General features: G+C 40.1%; 2 protein-coding genes and 2 long non-coding RNA genes across 4 annotated transcripts; all 4 read right to left on the bottom strand.

Moving 5' to 3' along the window:
* Positions 1–1812: 1812 nt before the first annotated feature.
* Positions 1813–2300, bottom strand: LOC125284516. The gene is made up of 3 exons (XR_007191887.1): positions 2248–2300; positions 2043–2113; positions 1813–1916 (listed from the first exon to the last, which is right to left on the bottom strand). It is a non-coding gene; the product is annotated as an uncharacterized LOC125284516 (long non-coding RNA).
* A 372-nt stretch (positions 2301–2672) lies between these two features.
* On the bottom strand, positions 2673–3975 carry LOC125284517. The gene is made up of 4 exons (XR_007191888.1): positions 3798–3975; positions 3189–3257; positions 2922–3048; positions 2673–2807 (listed from the first exon to the last, which is right to left on the bottom strand). It is a non-coding gene; the product is annotated as an uncharacterized LOC125284517 (long non-coding RNA).
* Positions 3976–10400: 6425 nt separating this feature from the next.
* Positions 10401–13093, bottom strand: LOC125283837 (procathepsin L-like). Its single transcript, XM_048227300.1, has 7 exons — positions 12994–13093; positions 12680–12822; positions 12287–12502; positions 11967–12158; positions 11195–11360; positions 10760–10865; positions 10401–10500 (listed from the first exon to the last, which is right to left on the bottom strand). The coding sequence occupies exons 1-7, from the start codon at positions 13091–13093 to the stop codon at positions 10401–10403; spliced, it is 1023 nt and encodes a 340-aa protein (XP_048083257.1).
* A 6675-nt stretch (positions 13094–19768) lies between these two features.
* On the bottom strand, positions 19769–25324 carry LOC125283835 (procathepsin L-like). Its single transcript, XM_048227298.1, has 9 exons — positions 25250–25324; positions 24961–25061; positions 24644–24786; positions 24168–24365; positions 23805–23996; positions 23160–23325; positions 20759–20864; positions 20355–20456; positions 19769–19928 (listed from the first exon to the last, which is right to left on the bottom strand). Exons 2-8 carry the CDS (start codon positions 25058–25060, stop codon positions 20357–20359), a joined length of 1005 nt encoding a protein of 334 aa, XP_048083255.1. The 5' UTR covers position 25061; positions 25250–25324; the 3' UTR covers positions 19769–19928; positions 20355–20356.
* Positions 25325–27037: the final 1713 nt, after the last annotated feature.

The raw sequence follows: 27037 nt of genomic DNA, 5'->3' as shown, positions 1-27037 counted from the left end.
TTGTTGCCATCGGAAACTGTACCTCAACACCAACGTCCTTGACCTGTGGTGTTCCCCAGGGGTCGATCTTGGGGCCACTATTATTCAACCTCTATATGCTCCCACTTGGACAAATCATTCAAAATAATTTGATTTCATATCATAGCTATGCAGATGACACACAAATTTACTTAGCTCTATCACCAAATGACTATGGTCCTCTTGAATCTATGTGTCAGTGCATAGAACAAATCAACACCTGGATTTCTCAAAATGTTCTTCAGCTGAACAAAGAAAAAACTGAAGTAATTATATTTGGTAAAAAGGAAAGCGATAACTAAATCAGCTTTTTACCACCTCAAAAATATTGCCAAACTCAGAGGGCTGATGTCAAAACATGACTGAAAAACTCATTCATGCATTTATCTCCAGCAGGGTTGCTTACTGCAATGGACTGTTCACAGGCCTTCCTAAAAAGACTATTAAACTCCAATTCTTAAGTCCTTGCACTGGCTTCCAGTAAGTCACAGAATTGACTTTAAAGCACTATTGCTTGTTTATAAATCAGTAAATGGAGCAGGACCTAAATACTTGTCAGACATGCTTCAGCAGTACACAGCTTCTCGTCCTCTCAGGTCCCAGATGAAAAACCTGCTAGTAAAACCTACAGTTAGAACTAAACATGGTGAAGCAGCTTTTAGCTGCTATGCGGCTCAGCTGTGGAACCAACTTTCGGATGACATCAAAAAGGCCCCAACTGTAGCCAGTTTTAAATCTAGACTTAAGACCAAACTGTTCTCAGATGCTTTCTGCTAACTGTGCCAAGTTACAAATTCTGAATCTGCCTTGATAATTATTCTACCTTGTCTTTTATTACTTTTTTTACTACTTTTGCCTTTGTTTTTGCTTACTAATTATTCTTTGTTTTTAAATGATTTTACCTTGTGTTTTATGTTTTCTTTTTATTATGATCTTTACCTTTTAACTATTCTTTGACTATATTGCCCTTCTATGCTTTTATTTGTTAGGGTTAGGCTATTTGCACCCCTGGTACAATTAGCAGAGTATGCGCGAAACAGACCCGTATCGGACTCCAGATGCTCTCAGGAACGGATCCGCTACGAAGGCGGATCGTGGACCCGCCGTGGCTCCGCACTGCATCCACTCTGCATCCGCGATTAAAACCTTACCTCCGCGGCGGGTCCGTTTGGGATCCGCAAATTGATACATACATCCGCCGCGGACCCGCAACGGACTCAAAGGCTCATCTGGCCCGGGTCCGTTTTGGACCCGTTTATCTAAAAATGTATTATTTCAAAATTCCTTCTGTTCTTGCTGTAGGATAAAACTAGGCAACTATAGGATAAAAGTAAAACTATCACTAGGCCTAGCTAGGCTACTACAGCAATATAGGCCTACGATTAATCTGCATTGCCTCGTATTTTTAACTTAACAATACTGTCAATAAACCTAACAGAAAAGGTTTAAGTCAAGACATCAATTTACTGTACAAACGTGGTCACTACTCAATGGAAATATAAAATGGACATTTATGGAAAGTTACAGGTTATAAGCTATTCTGTTTTTGTTAAGTAGCCTACATTACTTTACATTCATTTTGTGGTCAAAACCTAATTTAGTGCTTTATAGGCCTAGGTCAGTGCAGACATGAAATATTTTATCTAATAGGCTACAACTTCAATGAAATACTGCGCTATGCACAGCTAAAATATCAGAAAATGAAAAACTGGTGAATGACAAGAAGTTCATTAAAAAGATTGTTTAATGCTTATTTCTCCTATTACTCCATTTGTGTGGATGGAGGCGGAACACATCTCCTCGTTGTCCGATCCACCGCCGGTTGAAACACCTGATTGCGTGTTTGGTGACCTCAGTGTCCGTGGCAGACCGTGTCACCATGTTTTTCCTCACAGCACCTGTAATCAAACAGACAGATATGTTTATGTTTATGGTATGTAGCATCCAAAGCCAAGTATGCTTACACAATACAATATATGAGATAGGTATTAAGGAGATTAAATTTAAAAATTAACATGACTTACAAAGCTCCTCTGTTCGCTGCACGTTGAGGGCTAGTGTGGGGGTGGAGGGAGGTGAGGAGGGACTGCCGTTCCTGGCCCATAGTGAGGTGGGCGGTGTGCGAGAGGGGGGAAAAAAATTGTATTAAATGGTAGTTATCTTTTAACCATGACTGATAATACACATGGGGCCTTTCTATTCACTAATATTTCAGAGATCAGTCCCTACCTTGAGTAACTCTCCGTATGTTAAATGCAGGTGCAGGGAGTTGAGGTGGTGAAGAGTGTTGCGGTCCTGCCCTATGATGAGGTGCTAAGGGAGATAAATGGTTGTGATCTGTTAACCATGGTAGGCTGAGAGCTACAGGGCCAAACAATGGCAAACAAAAACAAATCTCTGGTCATGCTGGACATGAATTTGTATGTTTCAATATTTTGGTATGCACTATCTATATCAACTCCATGAATGGATTGACATTGAAATCAATGTGTTTCAATACAATCTGATAATAATGAATTAACTTTTCAGGCAATATTGCATGAATGCAGATGTTTTAACTGACAAAATATTTGGCTGAGATTTTGAAAGTAATGGATAAAGTATGCAGAAAATCTGAGATGGTAATGCAGATGCAATCTGTTGATCTGAAATGGAGTGATTACTGCTGTGTTAATATAGATGGGGCCACTGTATTCAATATTATTTCAGAGATCAGTCTTTACCTTAACAGTTTTCTCCAGGTTGAGGGGTAGTGACTCGGCTGCCTGGCACTCGGCAAGATGGTGGAGCTGGAGGAATAGATACAAAGAGAGGGGAATGTCTTTAGCACTAAGAATGTTAACCATATCTCTAATATTAATATTATGATTTAGTTATTTCAATGTTAAGAGATTATTACTTACTTTGCCAGTGCAATTGGCTTGGGCTTGAGGCTTCAACTGATATACCAGGCGAGTTGGAAGGTACCTCAGAGATGCAAAGTCACCATTTTCTGGCTCTTCACTGTCATCAGAGTCCCCGAAACGATGGCTGTTACATAATGATATCATTATGGTTATTGCAATCCCAAAATTTCCAAATATACATGTAGTACAAGCATCTCTGGTCTATTTTGGAATGCTACGGGAATGTGTTCACATTACATTTTAACAACCCGGAAAGTATCTTACTTGATCAAGCAAACCCAACAGAGGCAATTGTAACGTTAGATGCTAGAATCCAGCCGATAAAAGTTGACGCTGCAGAACAAACAAAATAGAAGATGGGGACTAAGTTCCATACAGTTAAGTTACGTTAGCATAATAAATCACAAACAGATGCCAATAGTTGTCTGAACCGACTTAAACAGTGATTAAAATGCCGAGGATTTCATTACAAAAATGGCAGATAGACACTAAAGTTACGTATGAGACCAAACTTGGCAAAATGCAAACGTTAATGCACAGCTAGCTAGAGGCTAGGGCTAAACCATTATCAGTGAGTCAACATGCTAAAGTTGTAGGTAGCTATCATAGCAGACGAGTGCTTCACTGACTTCATTGACTGAAATACCAGTGCCAGTATCACCTTAATCAAGGTTTGCATCATAAACGTGATTTCAATATATGTATAGCACTAATAGACATTAGCAATAACTTATGCAATTAAGCCTAGCAGCATGCTAGCTAGCAGCTATATGCCGCTAGCATAGTAGCACTATATGGACAACAGCGACACATTAAAACAGACAAGACCAGACTAATGTTAAATAACAATGTGTGTTTTTTAAATCACACTACCATAACATATTCTGCCGAAATTGCTATCCCATTTTAAATCAGATAGGCTACAGACTCATATGAGCATCACAGCTAACAATAACGTTAACTTTGCACAAACTGTTGCACAAAATGACAAATGTCTCTGGTTGCACTAACGTTAACGTTAGTCCTAATATCAAACAACGTCATTACAATCAATAAACATGATGATTATAAAACCACAAAGGCCAATGTTTAGCTATTGTGAATATCGCAATATATTAATAAATATCACTTACTCGAGAGGGTTCAGGGCAACCGTGTCCCAGCAAAGAAAATATCCACTAGTATGACTCTTCTTGGCTCTTGGTGTACAGTCATGTTCAACCGTTACAGAGTAAAGGCGCATCCGCGCCCGCGGATACGACATGGGTCCACTCAGGATCCGCTGTTTGACAGTAGAATTTACAAGGCCGCCTGGAGGCGGAGCTGATCCTCTGTGCGGCACCAAAACGAACGCGACAGTCACGCGGGTTTGGCGACTTGAAGGCGGATCCGCCTAGGAGTCTACTGCTGTGTGGGTAACAAACTGACGGTTGTATGTGTTCACTGAACAAAGATTATGAAAATAAAACACAACTTTTCCATCTCAACTTTAATTTAAACAGATATTAGTGCTGAAACCGTTCAGAATTCTTCACTTTCTGCTGACGAAAAAACGAATGTCGGCCATGTTTTTTGGGCACGCGAGCAACATGTTTTTGTTGTTATGTAACAGGGTGTGAATAGCCCAGTTGTGTGGCCAAGGCTAGACACTCCGTATTTGTTATTATTGTTTGGTTTTGTTTATGTAAAGCACATTGTATGACCCGTGTGTATGAAATGCGCTATATAAATAAACTTGACTTGACTTGACTAAGATCCAAATAGCATAGCCAGAACAAATGAAACACATTTTAATTAAATGTAATCTACAAAGAGATCGTATCACACTGAAAGCTCATATCACTAGCAAATAGCCTATATCGGTCCTTTGTCAAAAACAGTTGCATTATCAGCCCTGACCAAAACCGTTCAGGAATTATTTATGCAAAAGTGGAACGTGCTAAATGTTTCATTCTCCCTCCTTTTCGGCACGAATGAAACAGCATGAGAGAGCATGAACCATATTGTTTCTCCCGTTTTGTATTTGCCAAATTTGACAACAGTACATTCAAATCATAGCCTACTTCCAGGCGCGTGGGAACATATTTTTGACCAGGGGTGCTGAATAACAAAATAATCATGGATGTCCGACGATTTCTCCCCCAGCATATGATTCGAATTTAGACAGCTAAATACGCCATTTCACCGCCGTGTATGAGTAGGTCTAAGAGTGAGAAGTTTTATAATGCCCTGGGCAGCCACATTCCACTGCAACTATGCGCAGCACTTGCCACTCCGACTCATCAATAAAAACTGTGCGCGCACACACCAGTCCCATAGAAGCGCACTTGACTTTACATCATTAACCTATTTCAGTAGTTTATATAGCCAGAGAATGTCCGTAGACGGGCTCTGATATAGCCTAGTCTAAGGTAAATTCCTTTTCTGACTTCTTTCTCTTTATCGCCATGGCATTTAGAATAAAGAATAACGTTCGCGAACCGTTCTGGTTTTGTTGCCAGCATAAAAACAAGCTTACCATCGGCCTATCAGCAAATTTTAAACACAAGGGATGAGTTTAACGATGACGAAGTCGGACATATAGGCATAGTTCATATTGGAAAAAAGTTATACATTTTGGAACTCTAGCTTTTCCCGACCGCAGTCTTTTAATGCCATCTAATCATAACGTGCGCAGTCTGCGCCATACTTAAGCCCAAATCACACCCAAGATTCGCAACGAGATGAGCAGCAACTTGATGCAACATTCTAAAACCTTGCAACTGTGACCAGACATGTGAATGCTTTGTGACGGCTTGTAACGACGTGCAACATCTAATTCACACTGCTGTAACCTCCTTTCTGTAACGGGTTCGTGTCATTGCGAATCTTTAAACAGACGATCTGACGGGTTTTAGAAGATTAAATACAACCCGAAACTAAAAAACAGACCAGGCCTCTACTGGAGACCGGCCTTTAACCCAAACCTGTAGCCACGCCCGGCGATTATTTGAAGTTTTACGGTATGTGATAAAAGAAAAACCAAATTTATGGATTCTGGATAATCGCACCTCCTCAACCATCGTTTACCACAGGGATGTGTGCTGAGCCCTCTCCTCTACTCCCTCTTCACCTACGACTGCACACCTGTACATGGCTCTAACACCATTGTTAAGTTTGCAGATGACACTACGGTGATTGGGCTCAACAGCAATAACGATGAGACGGCCTACAGGGAGGAGGTCCAGCACCGAACATCGTGGTGCACTGATAACAACCTGGCTCTCAACACCAAGAAGACCAAAGAGCTCATTGTGGACTTCAGGAAGTCTAAAGCTAGCACACACACACCCATTCTCATCAACAGGGCTGAGGTGGAGCATGTCACCAGCTTCAAGTTTCTGGGTGTCCACATCTCTGATGACCTCTCTTGGACCCTCAACACCTCTACCCTAATCAAAAAGGCTCACCAGCGTCTCTTCTTTCTGAGGTCCATCTGTCTTCTCAGATCCTGGTGAACGTCTACTGCTGCAACATCGAGAGCATCCTCACCAACTGTGTCACAGTTTGGTATGGCAACTGCTCTGCCCACACCGGAAAGCACTGCAGAGGGTGGTGAAAACTGCCCAACACATCACCGGTTCCTCACTCCCCTCCATCGAGGCCATCCAGGGCAAGCGATGCTTGCGTAAGGCGCGCATCATCAAAGACTGTTCTCACCCCAACCACAGACTGTTCACCCCACACATTGATTAATGAGGTAGTGGGCATTTCAATTAGTGCTGCAACACGTTGTGTCTCTGAAAACTTAGATTTGCTCATTATTACACATAAATCTTGAATTTTATCAACCAAAATGAAGGGCAAAATCACATAATGATTCAAAATATGTATTCCAACATCAAACACCACATATGCATCAGTAATAATGAGGTTTAGATTATTTTCTGGGCTCTTATGAGTGGTTTAACAAAAAAACGCCAATAGGCGGAATTTCCTTTTTTCAAATCAGAGGTCAACTTTGAAGGCCTGTACAGCCACAAAGCTACAAGATCCAACTTGCTATCATACCATTTTATACTCCAGAGATATGTAGCTTTCAGAAAAATATAGTGAGAATTTGCCCCCCAAGTGCTAGTGACACGCTCCTTTTTGGGCCTGTGGCTCATGGACTAATGGGAGGCTCTGAGGCTAATAAGGCTTCACCTGGAGTATAGCGTTCCATTGACCCCTGTTCATTTTGGCGTCGCTTTAACAGTGAATAACTTTCTGAACTAAGATCTGAAGCGTTTTCAGCCTTTATAACCATTTCTATTTCCCGAGAATTACAACACTGTGTGACAGGCACCATAACCTCCTATCTCACTTCATGGCTCCGTAATAAACTTTTTTTCACAACCAATGCTAAAATGATGTCATAAACATGCGAGTTACAGTCGCACATGAGAGAAGAACCGTGTCTCTGGATAAGCAACTAGAAGGCAGTCAAAGGGAAAGTCCACAGCTATTTAGGAAAGCATTGAGGGAAAAACAATGAAGTGCTTTGGTGGGTTGGCACTACGTTGTAACAAATCACCTATAGGCCTACCAAAAGCTGCACTCAAACTCGGACCACTGTGCACAATTCTCTACCACCAGGCTAGATGACTTATTGTGTTTCAGTCCGTTGCTTAACGTCAGGTGTTGTCACTCAACTGACACTGAGGATGCGCAGTACAATAAGGCTTCACCCAATTGGCTTCACTTGTCTCTGCTGAAGTCCTATGGGGTGGCTGGCTGTATTTCTTTTACTGTCTGTGGAAAAATACTAGGGCTGTCAATCGATTCAAATAATTAATCTTATTAATTACATACTCTGTGTAATCTAAATTAATCGCATATATAATTTTTGCTGTGAAAGTATTTTAAATATTTAAATTCAAATAAATCATTGGATAATCAACATTAGTGACATTAAAGTTAAAAAACTCTTTTATTATTATTTTCACTGTTCAAATAATTTCCATAATAATCTATGATATGACCTAATATGCTGAGGAAAGAAATTCAAATGTGCTTCGGGAAGAAGTTTTTTTTTCACATACAAAGCATTTCAGGCCACAAATATAACCTAGGGGACACAATGAAAATGAATAAATACTCCCCTCAATGTCAACACTTATTTCTTTGCATTGATGTGCGACTAAGTATAAGTATATATTCTCTTTTGATCCCGTGAGGGAAATTTGGTCTCTGCATTTAACCCAATCTGTGAATTAGTGAAACACACGCAGCACACAGTGTACACACAGTGAGGTGAAGCACACCCTAATCCCGGCGCAGTGAGCTGCCTGCATCAACAGCAGTGCTCGGGGAGCAGTGAGGGGTTAGGTGCCTTGCTCAAGGGCACTTCAGCCGTGGCCCACTGGTCTGAGCTCGAACTGGCAACCCTCCGGTTACAAGTCCAGAGTGCTAACCAGTAGGCCACGGCTGCCCCCCTAGAGTTGATTATAAGACTATAGAGTTGATGAACTCCAGTGATATGCACATTCCTTGCTGCAGACATTTTCAGGCCATTTTTTAAAAGTAAATGTTCCAATCAATGATCCAGGCAGCACGTTTTCTTCTCTCCTTCATTTTACAGTCTAATTTTTACTGACTAGAACGGCTCGGGGTCAAAGGTCATACGGAATCGATTAATCTGCACTAATTTTTTTAATCAGTTATTTTTTCTCAAATTAATTAATCGAAATTAATCAGTTATTTTGACAGCCCTAAAAAATACATTTATTACATTTTCCATACTGTATATATCACACCTGTCCTTCATGGGCATGTATCATGTGCATAACAACATACTTTGTGGAACTTGAAGTGAAGTGACAGCTAAAGTTGTTTATTTATGCAGATCCAGAACTGTAGCCACATGACAAAAAAGTATAGAGCCTTTTGCACTTAGTGCCAAACAATTACCAAACAAATGGCACGTTTAGCATCTTGGCCAAAATGCCTTGCATGGCTGCACTGCAGGTAGTGGAACTGCACGGTTCATACTATAAGCTAGAAAAAGATAAGGCATGAAACAGTGAAATAATGTATGTTTCATTAAATAAGAATGTTTTTGTTCTTTTCTTTTTATGTGTAATTATAATCAGTTGAGCAGCAGTTAAAAGTGGGCTGTGAATGTGAGTGTGACTAGTGTGGCCTGTTCACTGATTACTCATTTTGCACTTTTCTGATTCATATGTTGAGATGAAGGATCTACAGGAGCAGGGCTGTGGAGTTATGTGACCTCATGAAAAACCCAGTGGTGACCACTAGGGGGACTTTGCCGCCATGCCAAAACATCAAAGGTTCTGTTCTTCAGTAACTTGTTACACACCCCTCGTGTGTGTCTGTATGTAAATGATGTTCTCTGCAATGAATGACTGACATTTCAATTTCAAAGCTTAAAGCAACACCAAAGAGTTTTTTGTACCTTAAAATAATGTTTCCAAAATCGTTTCAGTGGTTCATCAACTCGTAACAGGGTGAACGGCAATTCTGCATTCGCTTCGCGACCCTCTATCTGCTATAACCGCACTATGTATCATTCACTTTCAAACAATAAGCAATTTCAAATAACTTCATATTTAGCATGACATTTCACAGGCTATTTCATTTCTGTGTTTAAAGCAAGACCAAAGAACATTCCCTCTGTTGCAAGCACACTATTTGTTTATCCAGCACCGGCTTTGCAAATAACATGTCCACAGACAAGGTAGAATATTTTGTACAGTATGATGTATTTGCGACATCAGATGCAAGTCAAATTTGTAGTTTCTTATGTCTCATTCCATCGAACTACAGATCAGATCCGCTACCCGATCTGGCAGATCTGGCATTTGCCAGATCGGGTAGCGGATCTGATCTGTAGTTATTTGAAATTGCTTATTGTTTGAAAGTGAATGATTGTGTACAGGAACTGTTAACAAACAGTCAATAAATGGTTTAAAAATACAAACTAGCAAACATTCAACTATTCAACAGACTTCTAATATTGTTCTGACAAGCACTGTTAATAATGGATTCTTAAAACTAGAGCGTGTAGCCTCAGGTGAGTTTGCTGAATTCTGGGCTACCGTAACAAGATTTCTCCATGGAGTAGCCTGCCGGATCTCATGTAGATGTAAAGGGCTCATTCTAAGGTAATGAAAACAAATTGATTCATATATTCTGTTTCTGCTAATTAATTTCCTTAATTATACACTGTAGCTGTAATGTTCACTACCACATGTAAATGACTACTGCAGATGCAGATTAAATACATGACACAAAGTGTAAACACTGAAAGAAAATGACAAGACAAATGGAATTTCACATTTCCCCTTTTCTTGCCTCGAAAACAAAACTACCATCTGTGGGCCTATGTTGTCGGAAACCTCAGAAATCACATGAAGCTGATGAAAGCCTGAAACAGAGCAGGACTGTGTGATTAGGACAGGAAAGCCTTATCCTGTCTCATCCACCACTTCATCTTCAGACTTGCGGGTAAGTTCCATAAGAGGCGACGCCACACTGGTTGTTCTGGTTCCTGGACAACTTGATGTAGCCTTGATCTCCCCAATGGACACCCCAACTTCACACATAATGGGAAATCGTTGCATATATTTATTACCACTTCCAAATAGTTGATCATGCAAATCTATTATGAGTTACAATGGTATATCAAGCTGCAGATATGGTTATGATATTTTGCAGATGCTTTTGTCCAAAGCAATGATGAGAATATGAACATTACATTAGTTATAAATAACAATACATTTTTTAAAAAGTTGAAAAAGCCTACAGTTACCTATCATCCGTGAGTTCCAACGATATATCTGGCTGCCGCTTACCTGTTCTTCACCAGCCAGTAGTCTTGGCCATCTTCAGTTCCATAACCCACCACCAGCACAACATGGTTTGTTATCGTCTTGCTGCAGTGAGAGTCAAAGTGGACACCTAACAATAAAAAAAGCTGTCAATCAATCAATCAAAGACAACACAACAATCAACCTGTCAACCAGTCTAGCATTCATCCCTTGTTTATAAGTTACTTTTTTTGTATTTTTTATCTATTTTTATAAAAATACATCCCTGGTCTAAAACTTTACAACAAATCCTCATTATCATCATTTCCAGAGCATCTTAGTATTTCACCCAACTGTTGTGTGTCTTATCACTCAGAGCTTTGAAAAACACTAGCATGCCTTGGTATAAACCATCTGAGGTTGCTCTATTCCCATATAAGCATTTAACTCAGATTGCCGTGAATATGTGCTGGGACTCACCAGATACATAGTGCTGGAAGGAGGACTGTCCGGCATCGATTGCCACAGCCACAGGACCCACAAACGCCACCGTCTCCTTTAGAGCCTCCTCATCTCCAAACGGCAGTTCCACATGCCCATGGCAGAGGGCGCCAACACCAGACGGTTTGAAGCGGCAGATTTCATCCTGGGAGGAAACAGTAAAACAGAGCACTGCTGGAATCGAAACAAACACGACACAGCTCATAGGGGCTTCTGGAACTAATTCTCAACAACACCAAACACAACTCATCCGAACACCAGGGCTCAAACACCAACACCAGGGCTCATGAGTTAGACTCCCAGAGAATTCCTATAGCTTATCTGGACTGTAAGCCACTTTGGATGACAGAGGGGCACTGGGAGAACACAGGCAGATACTGTATCTCACAACACCAGCTACAGTGAAACTAAACTGTAACTATGGTAAATGCCGTATCTCACAACACCAGCTAGAGTGAAACTAAACTGTAACTACGATAAATGCTGTATCTTACAACACCAGCTACAGTGAAATTAAATTGTAACTACGCTAAATGCTATATCTCACAACACCAGCTACAGTGAAACTAAACTGTAACTACGCTAAATGCTGTATCTTACAACGTCAACTACAGTGAAACTAAACTTTAATTACGCTAAATTGAAAATAGACACTTGTGTGGACCTATGCACATATGCATATGCAAATGACCTAACTGTAACACATATGAACACCTCTATAAACATATATCCAGTTATCACAGTAAGCTACCTTTGCTTCATATGGGTAGGCCTCGTCCGTGTCTATACCACCGTTATCACTGACATACTGGAAGGCCGCGGTCTCCCAACCTCCGTGGCATCCGTGGTTCCCATAGGCACGGGAGCAGTCCAGCAGCTGCTGCTCGCTCAGAGAGGGCAGGTAGCCGTGCTCAATACAGGTGTGGGACTCTAACACAGCAATCTAGATAGGCACAGAGGAGACAGAGCACTGGAGGAGAACACACACACACACACACACACACACTAACACACACACACACACACACTGTACACATACACAACATGATTCCACTTTCCCTGTTAACCTACTGCAGCAAAAGCCCAACAGGATCCACACTGGTGCTGGTCTTTCACCCTCATCACACAGCCCTTCTGCCTCCAGTCCACTGAGGCGGGCAGCTCAGCATCGCTCCCTTGCTGTCTGGGGGCAAATGCCAGCTTCTGGGATGAGGCTTGGGCATTGGCATTGGCATTGGAGCGATTGAAGTGAGACAAGAGGATAGCCTGATTGTATTCTTGGTTGTTCTGTTGAAGAGGAAAATGAATGGATAAATGAATAACATACTAACAAGGTTCAGCAGTTTGGAGGGTGAGGAAATTGATCCCAAGTGTAAGTTAATTGTCCTATCTTGCTGTACATTGGTTGTCGATAATTAACTGTGCAATCATGATTTGTCTTTGGTCAGGGTGAATTTTGTCTACCATGTCGGAGAATTGGTTCATGCCCATGCGGTAGGTCTTGATGCCCTGGTCAGCCAGGATGTTGTGGGCCAGGACCCTGCGGCGGGTGGAGAGCCAGACAAGTTTACGTTGGACCTCCTCCTCAAAGGAGTTGTAGGATTTTTCTGTAGAGAAATTATGGAGAATCATCATTACTGCCAGGCTAAACATAAATGTGTTTTTTGAGTATACACAAAGAATACAGTGTGCAATCCATGTAAATTCTGCCTACATCAGAGTAACACAGAAATGCGCGTGCCAATAAATTCAAAGCATAAAGTCATCAGCTGTCTCACCAAACTTGAGTTTCCATGCTTGGAACTCCAGGTCCTCCAGTGAGAGGCTGGCACAGCTCACCACTGCCAAAGAGGCAGCTACAGTGATCAACCACTTCATGCTGGAGCACAACAGGAACTACAAGTGAATGAGAGGGACCTTGTTCAATGATGGATCATTGTTCAGAATAATGCATGGGTAAAGGTACTGTATTAGTGTGATTGGTGCATCTTACTCGTACTTCCAACACCACCTGTGGCAGATGATGCACTATTGAACTGTGTCTGCTGAATACAGGAGTAAACTGTTTAAGAACAGGAACGTTGTCCTGCTCAGAGCATATAGTACACACTCTACACTTCTCCTTACATCTGGAGTGAAACAGCAGAGTGTCCACTGCCTGATATTTATACTGTTTACAGTAACAGATCTACAGCAGCTCCGCTTTCAGTTTAGAGACCGAGTGTTAGCTGGAAACATTAGGAAAATGCTTACCCTCAGTCATTTCACACACACACATACACACACCCAGAAACACACACTCTCTCTCTCTTACACACACATACGCACACACATACTCTCTCTCTCTTATACACACAAACTCTCTCTCTCTCTCTTACATACACAAACACAAACACACACACACACACAGTTCGGAGACAGAGTGATAGCTGGAGACATTGGGAAAGTGCTTACCCTCAGTAATTTCTGGGTTTCATCAGTATGAGAACATGATATGACCAGTTATGGAACAGAAACACTAACCTCACAGAATGCTACAGCCAAACACCGGCTTATCATCCTTTCAATTTTGAGTGTTTGAGGTGATAAAATGAGACTGAAAATGTGATTGAAGTACAGTATGTACTCTGCTCAATTACTAATTCAACAACCTGAACTTTCAGCAACAGAGGGAAACTTAACTTGATGTCAGAGTTTAGCTTGATAGAAACACTTGAAAAAATGGTACAGAATCTCAGCTCTTCCACATGTCTTAGACAATCTGCCTATCAATTTCTTCAAAACTGTTTTTCACCTTATAGCGGCAAATGTCCTTCAAATTGTAAATGTATCACTGCTGTCTGGCACTTTTCCTACAGTAAGTCACTGAAAACAGCTGTTGTAAAGCCACTTCTCAAGAAGAATAACCAGGATGCCTCCATGCTAAACAATTACAGGCCCATATCCAATCTACCTTTGATTGGCAAAATTATAGAAAAAGTCTTTAATCAATTAACTACCTTCCTCAAATCAAATGGGTATTTTGATTACTTTCAGTCTGGTTTTCGGGCAAATCATAGCACTGAAACAGCTCTCATTAAAGTTTTCAATGACATACGCCTCAACACAGATTCAAGTAAAACATCAGTCCTAGTGCTACTGGACCTTAGTGCAGCATTTGACACTGTTGATCACACTATTTTACTACACAGACTAGAACACTGGGTTGGATTAACAGGCATAGTTATCAACAGGCTAAAATCATGCAAGAAAAGAAGCTATGCAGATGACACACAAATTACTTAGCTCTGTCACCAAACAACTATGGTCCTCTTGAATCTATGTGTCAGTGTACAGTATAGAACAAATCAACACCTGGATGTCTCAAAATATCTCAAATATATTTGGTAAAAAGGAGGAAAGACTTACAGTAGGGTTGCCCCTCTCCTTGACACAAAAGGGTTGAAGGCAAAGGATAGTTAAAAATCTTGGTTTATTAATTGACAGTGATCTAAATTTCAACAGCCACATAAAAGCGATAACTAAATTAGCTTTTTACCACCTCAAAAATATTGCCAAACTTAGAGGGCTGATGTCAAAACAGACTTAGAAAAACTCATTTATGCATTTATCTCCAGCAGGGTTGATTACCGCAATGGACTGTTCACAGGCCTTCCTAAAAAATACTATTAAACAGCTTCAGGTGATAGGCTACAAAATGCAGCAGCTAGGATTCTAACAAAAACTAAAAGAACTGACCATATTACTCCAATTCTTAAGTCCCTGCACTGGCTTCCAGTAAGTCACAGAATTGACTTTAAAGCACTATTGCTTGTTCATATACCAGTAAATGGAGCAGGACCTAAATACCTATCAGACATGCTTCAGCAGTACACACCTTCTCGTCTTCTCTGTCCTATGTGAAAAACCTGTTAGTAAAACCTACTGTTTAACTAAACATGGTGAAGCAGCGCTTAGCTGCTATGCGGTTCAGCTCTGGAACCAACTTTCGGATGACATCAAAAAGGCCCCAACTGTAGCCAGTGTTAAATCTAGACATAAGACCAAACTGTTCTCAGATGCTGCGCTGAGTTACAAATTCTGAATCTGCCTTGATAATTATTCTACCTGTTTTTTTATTACTTTTATTACTTTCTTATTACTTTTGCTTTTGTTTTCTTTGCTTATTATGACCGCCGCGCAGCGAAGCTGGTAATCGGCTAGGTTCAGAGAGAAGCATGGGTAGTAGAGCAACTGGGACAAGTGAAACTAAATATATTTTGGCTCTCGAAACCATTCCATCCAGACTGTCTGAACACAAATGTATTGAATTAGTTTATACTATAGAACAAGTGAAGTAAAAGTAGCTCAGCCGCACACCAGATTCAATTGTCTAATGTGAAGCTGCTCAGGTAGTTTGGTTTAATCACTGCAAAGCTACAGTATACTTGCTGGCTGCCATTACACGAACACATTGCTGATAGTGTCTCATCAGTGAAATGCCATTACCAGTGTCTGTTGGTGTGGTGTTGTCTTATTATGACCGCCGCGCAGCGAAGCGGCGGTCATATACTGTAGGTTTAGTCAGATTTTTTTTTTTCTTTTTCACATGGCCAAATTTCCGTCAAGGATTCCGGACACTGAAAGACCGGGTACACCTAAACTTGGTGGGCATGTAACCTCACATGGATAGCATGGAACCATCGTTTTTCGTTTTAATCTGTAGCCCCCCCCCACTGGACTGGACCCCCCGAAAGGAGGGTAGGGAAGACAGTTTTCTGTGAATATCTCGAGAACCGTAGGGTTTAGGAGGACCACCTTTTTTTTGTATGTTGATCTCAAGGGGCCATGTCAACCCATTCCATAACCACTCATTTCATGTATAGCCCACCTATAGTTAAACACAAAAAAAAGTAAAATGAGGTGTTGTAATCGCAGGTATCTGTGACCTAACAAAGTCAAAACTGCACGAAATTGGAAGTGTAGGATCATTATGACACCCTCTGAATGCACGCCAAGTTTCGTGGAATTCCGTTCATGGGGGGACACACAATAGATTAATTTATGTTACTATACACCAACTGGCCTGTAGGTGGCCGGAGACAGTTTTCTTGAGAACCGTAGGGCCTAGGAGGACCACCTTTTTTTTGTATGTTGGTCTTAAGGGGCCATGTCAACCCATCCCATTACCACTTTTTTTTCATGTATAGCCACCTAGTTAAAAATTAAAAGCAAAAAATTAGGTGTTTTCATCACAATATCTCTGGCTGACATGGTCAAAACTGCAATGAAATTGAAAGTGTAGGATCATTATGACACTCTCGAATGCATGCCAAGTTTCGTGGAACTTTCGTTCATGGGGGCCTTACAATAAAATAATGTATGTGTACATTTAGTGACCGTACACCAACAGAGTTTTCTGTGAATATCTTGAGAACCGTAGGGCCTAGGATGACCAATTTTTTCATATGTTTGCCTCCAGGGGTCATGTTAACCCATTCCATATGCACACATGTGCATAAACAGATACACACGCACACACATACATTCACAGTAATCATATCTATGACACATACTCACACAGTAGACATATGTACGCATGCATGCACATGCAGACACAGAGGCACATACACAGGCACACACACACACACACACACACATAAACATAAACATGTACACACAGACATGCACACAATTCAAGAATTTCTCAGAATTATGAACAAGATGGGGGTGGGGTTGTATAAAATGAATTTTACATGTGAAATCTATGAACTAATCATGTTTTGGTACTTGTTGTCTAGCAGATACCAGTGAGAATTGTGTGTGCATAATGCAATTTAGTGAGACAGTTACAATCATATATGCCTTTCAGCGTGATTTATTTTTGTGGAAAAAATGTGCTGGACTGGGCGGCGGTCATATTTTGTATCGCTCTGCGGTACATCTAGTTAATTATTCTTTATTTTTAAATGATTTTACCTTGTGTGTTTTATGTTTTCTTTTTATTATGATCTTTACCTTTTGAACTATTCTTTGACTATATTGCCCTTCTATGCTTTTATTTGTTAGTGTTTGGTTTTGTTTATGTAAAGCACATTGAATGACCTCTGTGTATGAAATGCGATATATAAATAAACTTGACTTGACTTGTTCACCATGATGCACAGATGTGTGGAGGACTGTGGAATAATAGGCTAATCGTATAATCAAATTGATGATTTTCATTTTCTTGACACTTTGCACAGCCAATAGTTGATTACATTGTCTATGGTTTTGTACATTTGCAACAGCTTTACTGATATTCCTCATTCTACTCATGGCGTATCTTAAGTGCAAAAACTGTCTAGTGCAGTTTAGAGTCACCCAACACGTGTCCTTGAGGAACTGAAACTCACTGAAGTCATCAGAGTTTTATTGAATTTCAAGTTCCCTTCGTGACTCAAACTTTGTCCTATCAAATGTACTCAGGAATAAAAAATAAAAGTTCAGACCTGCTAGTCAAAGTACAACTAGATGTACCGCAGAGCGGTACAAAATATGACCGCCGCCCAGTCCAGCACATTTTTTCCACAAAAAGAAATCACGCTGAAAGGCCTATATGATTCTAACTGTCTCACTAAATTGCATTATCCACACTCAATTCTCACTGGTATCTGCTAGACAACAAGTACCAAAACATGATTAGTTCATAGATTTCACATGTAAAATTCTTTTTATACAACCCCACCTCCATCTTGCCTGTTCATAATTCTGAGAAATTCTTGATTGTTTGTGTTATGTTTATGTTATGTGTGTGGGTGTGTGTGTGTGTGAGTGTGTGTGTGTGTGTGCCCCCCATGAACAAAAGTACACAAAACTTGGCATACATTCGGAGGGGCTCATAATGATCCTACACTTTTAATTTTGTGCAGTTTTGACCTTGTCAGCCAGAGATATTGTGATGAAAACACCTAATTTTTGCTTTTAATTTTTTAACTAGGTGGCTATACATGAAATAAGTGGTAATGGGATGGGTTGACATGCCCCCTTAAGACTAACATACATAAAAAAGGTGGACCTCCTAGGCCCTACAGTTCTCGAGATATTCACAGAAAACTGTCTCCGGCCACCTACAGGCCAGTTGGTGTATAGTAACATAAATTAATTTATTGTGTGGCCCCCCATTAACGGAATTCCACAAAACTTGGTGTCATAATGATCCTACACTTCCAATTTCGTGCAGTTTTGACTATGTTAGGTCACAGATACCTTCAATAACAACACCTCATTTTTACTTTTTTATGTTTAACTAGGTGGCGCTATACATGAAATGAGTGGTTATGGAATGGGTTGACATGGCCCCTTGAGATCAACATACAAAAAAAAAAAATGGTCCTCCTAAACCCTACGGTTTTCGAGATATTCACAGAAAACTGTGTCTGCCCTACCCTCCTTTCGGGGTCCAGTCCAGCGGGGGCTACAGATCAAAACGAAAAACGATGGTTCCATGCTATCCATGTGGGGTTACATGCCCACCAAGTTTCGTGTACCCCGGTCTTTCAGTGTCCTGGGAATCATTGACGGAAATTTGGGCATGCGAAAAAAAAAAAAAAAAAAATCTGACTAAACCTACAGTATATGACCGCCGCTTCGCTGCGCGGCGGTCATAATAAGACAACACCACACCAACAGACACTGGTAATGGCATTTCACTGATGAGACACTATCAGCAATGTGTTCGTGTAATGGCAGCCAGCAAGTATACTGTAGCTTTGCAGTGATTAAACCAAACTACCTGAGCAGCTTCACATTAGACAATTGAATCTGGTGTGCGGCTGAGCTACTTTTACTTCACTTGTTCTATAGTATAAACTAATTCAATACATTTGTGTTCAGACAGTCTGGATGGAATGGTTTCGAGAGCCAAAATATATTTAGTTTCACTTGTCCCAGTTGCTCTACTACCCATGCTTCTCTCTGAACCTAGCCGATTACCAGCGTGACAGAAAGCAAACAGGAACAGGAGGCCCTACTGCTGTTTGAGACCTTTGACCATATTGGGAGATAAACTCGATAAACTTAGTATCGAACATGGAAGTATTTATCATGTTATTTGTTCTAAGTAATATTCAATGCATTGCCAATTATGTCTGTAGTTTTTCATGTCATTCATTCTGAAATGGTTTTAGAGATGCATTAGGGATTGTCCTCTGAAGATGCATTGTTTCAAAACTGGCTGTGTGACGGATGTCAAAGATCAAGGCTCCTGTGGATCATGCTTCAGTGCAGTGAGTTATACTGATATGTGAGAGCACATGGTGATGTATGTTTGTGCATATATGTTATTCTCAGTTTATGTGGTCTTTTAAGTCATCCAGTCAAGTGATCTTGTTGCTTTTATTGAATTAAGTAACAGTGAGTTACAAGTTATCATAACTTAATTTAGTCAAAACAATGACTAGAATGAGTAAGATTGTGTGTGTTATCCTTATTTAAAGTGCAATATTCATAATTAAACATATGACACATTCAGTTAAAGCACTGAAAACCAATAATCAAAATTCAGAGGATAGAAAATACTCTTTTCATTCAGGCTTCACATCAGTTATTTTTATTTCAAAGACAAGACATTAAGACATTTTGATTCATTTATAAAAGAGGCACAAACATCAATACTGTGGCAAGAATGCAAAGCAATGATCAATGAGCCACAAGCTCATGGATCGGAGCAGTTCTCACATGGCTGTACTGATCTCTAGAGAGGAAAAAACAAGAGTGGGACTCATGAATACTGCATACTGTAGGTTGCAAACTCCCATCTGCGGTCATTTATACAGTACATAGAACTTCAGTTATCATCTCTACAACTAAAGTAGGATATATGTCAAGTGGAATTCCTGTGCTTGCGTTCACCCATGAATAATAAGAGAAAGAAATATGACTACTGTACATGACAGCATATGAATAAAAACAGAAGTGAAAAGTGATACTGTGTATCAAGTAATTATCCAGTTCTCCTTTAAACCTTTAAACAGGTCATTAGGTCACAGATCAATCAATCTTGAAACAGGAAACAACTCTTTAGACATTCTCTAAAACACATCATACTGTATTTGCAAGAAACCCAATCATAGAATTGCAATCTGTATTGGGGGTGTTGTCTTTCTCTTCACAAACTCACCATCAGACCAGAGGATAATATGGATAACAAGCAATGGCACACTGATTGTTCTGGTTCCGGGCCATCTTGATGTAGCCTTGTTCTCCCCAGCGGACACCCCAGCTTTACATACAGCATAAAACACTTTACCACCATAAACTTTATACTTACTAAATCACCAGCTTCACATACAGCATAAAACACTTTACACTTTACTAAATCAGTCATATGGTATCAAAATGTGTTAACTACAGTATGTAACTGCATTTCACTTAATTCCTTTTTTACAGCAACCTTAGTAGTAGCAGTAGAGGTAGTGGAACATGTATCATTTAACCAACATGAAACACAGAGGTAGAGAACTGCAGAATGAGTAGATGTATAAAAGAATAGGAGTAGCCTACAGAGGTACAGGGGAAGCACACCTGTTTTTCACCAGCCAGTAGTCCTGGCCATCTTCAGTTCCGTAACCGACAGCCAACATGGCATGATTAGTCTTAGAACTGCTGCACGCAGGCTCATAATAGACACCTGACATCAATTAATCAAGCCATCAGTTAATCAATAAATCAGTCAGTTAACTCAATAATGGCTGCAGTGCACACCCAATGCCTATCTATTGTTTTATTACAGTGCATGAAAATGCACTGTACTGTTCTTCCTAGGCTGCTTCTTCTTATTCTTCTTCTTCTAACGCAAATAATGCAGCTTCAACCGTTTAACGTAGAAACTTCATTCAAACTATGTTACGTAGGTCTTACTTAGGACATGAGTGCTATGTATGTTTCATCTTTGTAACTTTTATACTTTTTAAACTATTAACTAGAAAATGTAATTTTGACCAGTGCATGAAAATATAAACATACTGTATATTAACATAAAATGCCAAACAAACTTTTATTGGGAAACAGTTGGCAGGAGTCATAGTTGATAACAACTGACAGTTGAAATGGCTGAACAGTTAAATAGTTGAGTAGTTTAAATAGTTAAATTATTTAATAGTGAATTATTGTAGTGAGGACATGTATTTTGAAACAGTTGTGGGCAGAGGAAATAGTAGTCTTAAGAGAGCCAGATTGTATGCTTAAAGCCTGAGACAGAGTATATAGTTTAAAAGTTGAATGTAGATAGTGTAATGGATGTTGATAGACAGAAAGTTGAATGGATGTTGATAGGCAGATTGTTTAATGGATGTTGATGTATAGTTTAATGGGTGGATGAGTGAATGGTTTGAAGAGGATGAATGGATAGAAAGTTGGATGGAATGTGCCTTATATCCTTGTAGAATGGAGAGACACAGAGAGTTGGCCTAGTTAAGCAGAAAGCAGTTGATACAGGTGCAATCAGTTTAACTGGCCCTTTGATGGGTCCTAGTAGTGAGCAGCTGGAAGTTGATACAGGTGCAAATCAAGTTAATTAGTCCATTGTGATGTCATAGTGCTAATACAAAGTCTATGGGGAAAAATAAGCTTGTTTTTTATTAATATCTCAAAAAGTATAAAGTTTACAAAAGTGAAAAATACATTCCCCACGTGTCCTTTTCAAGACCTACGTTACAAAGTTTGAACGAAGTTTCTACGTTAAACGGTTAAAGCTGAATTAGACGCAGAAATTTGGTGGGAAGAAGAAGAAGAAGAAGAAGAAGAAGAAGAAGAAGACTTCGGATAACAGAACAGTGCATTTTCATGCACTGTAACTAATCAAAATAACCCCATAGACTTAACATTGGCCTCTATGACATCACAGCAATTAGAATCTTCTGCCAGGTGGCCAGGCCACCTGCATCAACTCAGTTTCTCAGGCTTTAAGCATACAGACTACCTAGCAAATATTTTAACCATTTAAACTATCCACCTATTTAACTGTTCAGTCATTCTATATTAAACCTCATCTACCTAGCAAATAATTTAACCATTTAAGGTATCCACCTGTTTAACTCTTCAGTCATTCTAACTATATTAAACCTCATATACCTCTCAAATAATTTAACCATTTAAACTAACCACCTATTTAACTGTTCAGTCATTCCAACTATTAAACCTCATCTACCTAGCAACCAATATAGCAACCACCTCAAGTACCCTAGCAACAGCCTAGCGACCACTTCCACAGTTACAACCTAGCAACCAATGAGTTTAACCTAGCAACCAGCATAGCAACCACCACAACTAACCTAGCAACAGCCTAGCAACCACCTCATGTACCCTAGCAACAGCCTAGCAACCATGTCAAATACCCTAACAACAGCCTAGCAACCACTTCCACAGTTAAAACCTAGCAACCAACATAGCAACAAATGAGTTTAACCTAGCAACCAGCATAGCAACCACCACAACTAACCTAGCAACAGCCTAGCAACCATGTAAAATACCCTAGCAACAGCCTAGCAACCACTTCCACAGTTACAACCTAGCAACCAACATAGCAACTAATGACTTTAACCTAGCAACCAACATAGCAACCCCCACAACTAACCTAGCAACAGCCTAGCAACCACCTCAAGTAACCTAGCAACAGCCTAGCAACCATGTCAAATACCCTAGCAACAGCCTAGCAACCACCACAACTTCAAACTAGCAACCACCATAGCAACCAACAGGATTACATAAGCAACCAGCAAATGTAATAACATTTGGCATAACAACCAACATATGTACCCTAGCAACACTATTGCAACTATATCTGCATTTGTTTTTACTCTGTCTTATATTTTACATCATATTTTTTGCATTTCCATGCACTGTATTTCCTTCAGGAAATGCTTTTCTAGTTTTGTTTGATATAGCCTAATAGCCCAGAGAGGAGTGGGCACTGGACATAACCTACCAGATGAATACTGACGGAAAGATTCGTGTCCAGCATCAATAGAAACAGACACAGGTCCCTCGTTTGCCACATACGTCTGTAAAGTTCCTTCATCTCCATACGGCAACCTCATATATCCACTGCAGTAGGCACCAATACCTGACTTTTTGAAACGGCAGGATGAATCCTGTCAAATGTCAGAACAGTGTGATTTTAATTGTGAAATTTGGAAAATTAGTTAACAAAATAAATACTGGCTTTAAAATCAATATTCAAAAGATGTTTTATAATAACAAATAACAAAAAGTCCATATCATAACCAAATATCTGACAAATATATAGATATATCACTGTGCTCCTGATTCCATTATCTTATTAAATCAGGTTAAGTGTTACAAATTGTCTATTGCTAATTGCTTTGTTAACTGTTTATTGTTTTTTTACTCATCCAGCCCTACTGTCTTGCTTGACTTCACAGGTCTGTCAATCTTTCTGTGAAAGTGATGTATATTCATAAACCACTCTCATTATAATGTGTATTCAACCTGTTTTCTAATTAACTGAATTTTCTTATAATGGAATTCATGTTTCATGATTCATACATTCATGGAAATTATGTTATTTATATTCAGATGTCTAAGCAGTGATTTTTAACATTTTCTGTACCTGTCCCTCATAAGGATAAGATGCTTCAGTGTCTATCCCACCGTTGTCGCTGACATACTGGAAAGCCTTGTGCTTATAGCCTCCATTGCAGCCCTCGTTCCCATATGACCAAGAGCAGTCCACCAGCTGCTGTTCACTCAGAGAGGGGAGATATCCCTTATATATGCAGGTGTAGAACTCCAGTGCACCTGTCTTAATAAGAGAAGAGAAAACTTGAACACACACACACAAACAAAGACACACAGACACAGACACAAACACAGATGCACACACACACACACACACACACACACACACACACACACACAAACAAACACACAAACACACACATACCATGTGATCTCACATATCAGCATAACTCACTGCACTGAAGGCCCAGCACGATCCACAGGAGCCTTGATCTTTGACATCCGTCACACAGCCAGTTTTCCTCCAGTCTACAGCTGCAGGCAGCTCAGCACCCTGTTTGTGTCTGAAGGCCATCTTGCCTTGCCCAGATGGAGATACAGTGACATTTGGAGGAACCAAGTCTCCCAGGAGAACACGGTATTCCTCCAAATGCTGTTAGAAGAAGAACAGCAACAAAAAAGAGTGAGTAATTATATTGAGTAATTAAAGAACAGCGTGATTATAGAAGTAATATGCTAACATATTAAATCGGTTTGAAAGTGAAAATGGATGCATCCTGATTTCTAAAACCCTGGGATAGAATAAGGAAGTAGATTGTAGAGGTAGAGAAGTAGAGGTAAGATATATGGTAGGCTTCTACATGGTCGCTTTGGGAGTAATCCTGTTATTTAGCTATGTTATTTTTTGTAGACATAGATCATCTGTCCTACCATGTCGGAGAAGTGGTTCATGTCCATGCGGTAGGTCTTGATGCCCTGGTCAGCCAGGATGTTGTGGGTCAGAACCCTACGGCGGGTGGAGAGCCAGATGTCTTTGCGCTGGGCCTCCTCCTCAGGCGTCCTGTAGACCCTACCTGGTTACACAATTAGATACTACAGATAACTATTACTATACAACCATTTTATACACATTTTATATAAGCATCTACATACTTCCCGGTGTTACAGTATACAGAATGTTGTAATCTTACAATGAATGGCATTTTGTGTTGATATACATTATGTAGTGAAAAAACACACCCCCTCACCAAACTTGAGTTTCCATGCGTGAAACTCCAGGTCCTCCAGAGAGAGGCTGGCACAGCTCACCACTGCCAGAGAGGCAGCTGCGATTAGCAACAGCTTCATGCTGACATACAAAAACAGCAAAACATGGTCATTGGTCAATTATGAGCCCATTTACATTGCTAAGTAGAGCTGGTGTGTATGTGTGCATGCGTGTGTGTGTACATGTGTGTTTGTGTGCGTGTGTCTGTGTGTGTGTCTGCTGAGGGTGAGCGCAATAAAGATGGCAGAAAGAGTTTGAAGCATTTTCACCTGCTTGAGAGTTTCCTGACACCTCCAGTAGATGACCTCCAATAGAGAGGCAGTTTGACAGACGACTGTTAAAACATACACTCTTATACCCTGACAAGAAGGATCTGTCCCACTTTTTTAACCTCTAGCTCCTCCTGAATCAGCCTTATGCACATGACTGCAAGTTCCTGCTTCAGTTCTCAGTTTGTTTGAGATCTAGCTGATGTAGGCTAATAAAAGCAAACGTCCAATCTCTCTTTCATAAATTGATAATGTTAGCGTTTCTATAAGTATATATACTCTTTTGATCCCGTGAAAGAAGTTTGGTCTCTGTATTTATCCCAATCTGTGAATTAGTGAAACATACTCAGCACACAGTGAACACACAGTGAGGTGAAGCACACACTAATCCCGGCGCAATGAGCTGCCTACAACAACAGCGGCGCTCAGGGAGCAGTGAGAGGTTAGGTGCCTTGCTCAACGGCACTTCAGCCGTGCCTACTCGTCAGGGTTCGAACCGGCAACCCTCCGGTTACAAGTCCGAAGCGCTAACCAGTAGGCCACGGCTGCCACTTTCTTTGTTACCTGCAACTGCAAAATGAAATAGCTTACAGTATTTAATGGACTAATTTACTTGATAGAGTATCTTAATTGTCGATAGGCTACTTGAATGTGTTCGTGCTGTGTGCTTGTGTTGTGCATGTGTCAGAATCTGCCGAGGTACAAGGTTGCTGAAGTTCATTGCAGAGAACTTCATTTCTCACGAAGTGAAAGGGTGTGGTGAAATTAGGCTACATCTGCAGTCTAGAAGCACAAATCTGTTGCAGAATAAGAAGCTACCACAATCTGTGTACAGTTTTTTTATTTTTTTATTAATTTATTTATTAATCGGAGGGTGAATGTATGGTCCTTATGGATTGTTTTGTTTTTAGTTAATGATTATCTTTGTCTTGTAAGTAGACAATTCAGTGGTGGTGCACTGGTGTCACTTTCAGCATTCAGTGTTTGTACAGCTTGTGAAGGGTTATGGTCACAATCTCATACAATGATAGTTTGTATGAAACAACTCGTGAGCCATTATCTGGTCAATGATCAGCATGACTAATAAAGAAGAGGAAATCTGAAAGTTGCACACACACACATGACCGTAGGCCACTCTTGATGCATGCAATTTTGTGGTGGGAAATAAATGGCTTATTAAATAATCTGGGTTAGAAATAAAGGTAAGTAATAATGTATAGTTTGCCGTTCAGTATAGGAAAATTTTACTTATTTTCCTTATTTGACCGGCGTTCTATACATTATCCCTTACATAACAGAATGACTAGGCCCTCACCAAACTTGAGTATCCATGTGTGGAACTCCAGGTCCTCCAGAGAGTGGCTGGCACAGCTCACCACTGGTTGTAGTTTACCTTGTTGTGTCTGGTTATAGTTTACCTTATTGTGTGTTATTTTGGATTCATGAGATAATAATATGGGAAAAGATTTCATTACATTTTCATTAAAAGGTCGCTCAGGGCTAAAAAGACCTCCTGTGACTTCCCCATTCTCACGTCTAAATACAGCTGAGGGTCTGTCTGTTATTTATACTGCAAATGAGAGTAAATTCACCCCAGCCACACTTTCAGTTCTGGCATGAGCCTGAGTGAATGCTCCATAGAGAATGCACTCACACTTGAGAGGCCATAATAATTCAACACAAACCTTGTAACAGGAAAAAGAAAATATTCATAAATGAATACATAATTAATACATTTAAAAAAGGTGACATTGCTCTTATAGTGTGCAGAGTGTAGTTTCTGTAATG

The sequence above is a fragment of the Alosa alosa genome, chromosome 19 (assembly GCF_017589495.1).
Source record: "Alosa alosa isolate M-15738 ecotype Scorff River chromosome 19, AALO_Geno_1.1, whole genome shotgun sequence".
NCBI lineage: Eukaryota > Metazoa > Chordata > Actinopteri > Clupeiformes > Clupeidae > Alosa > Alosa alosa.
Note: the sequence above shows the minus strand (reverse complement) of the source record. Positions and strands in the feature narration are given on the sequence as shown.

What these genes read in the sequence shown, in the direction of transcription:
- LOC125283837 (XM_048227300.1), bottom strand. Translation starts at nt 13,093, where the DNA reads ATGAAGTGGTTGATCACTGTAGCTGCCTCTTTGGCAGTGGTGAGCTGT. An exon ending in TGAACCAATTCTCCGACATG is followed by an intron (nt 12,503 to 12,679) that starts GTAGACAAAATT and finishes CCTCTTCAACAG; the next exon opens with AACAACCAAGAATACAATCA. An exon ending in CCTGTTGGGCTTTTGCTGCA is followed by an intron (nt 12,159 to 12,286) that starts GTAGGTTAACAG and finishes GTGCCTATCTAG; the next exon opens with ATTGCTGTGTTAGAGTCCCA.
- LOC125283835 (XM_048227298.1), bottom strand. Translation starts at nt 25,060, where the DNA reads ATGAAGCTGTTGCTAATCGCAGCTGCCTCTCTGGCAGTGGTGAGCTGT. An exon ending in CTTATCCTTATGAGGGACAG is followed by an intron (nt 23,326 to 23,804) that starts GTACAGAAAATG and finishes GACATTTGACAG; the next exon opens with GATTCATCCTGCCGTTTCAA. An exon ending in TTTCCGTCAGTATTCATCTG is followed by an intron (nt 20,865 to 23,159) that starts GTAGGTTATGTC and finishes AATTGATGTCAG; the next exon opens with GTGTCTATTATGAGCCTGCG.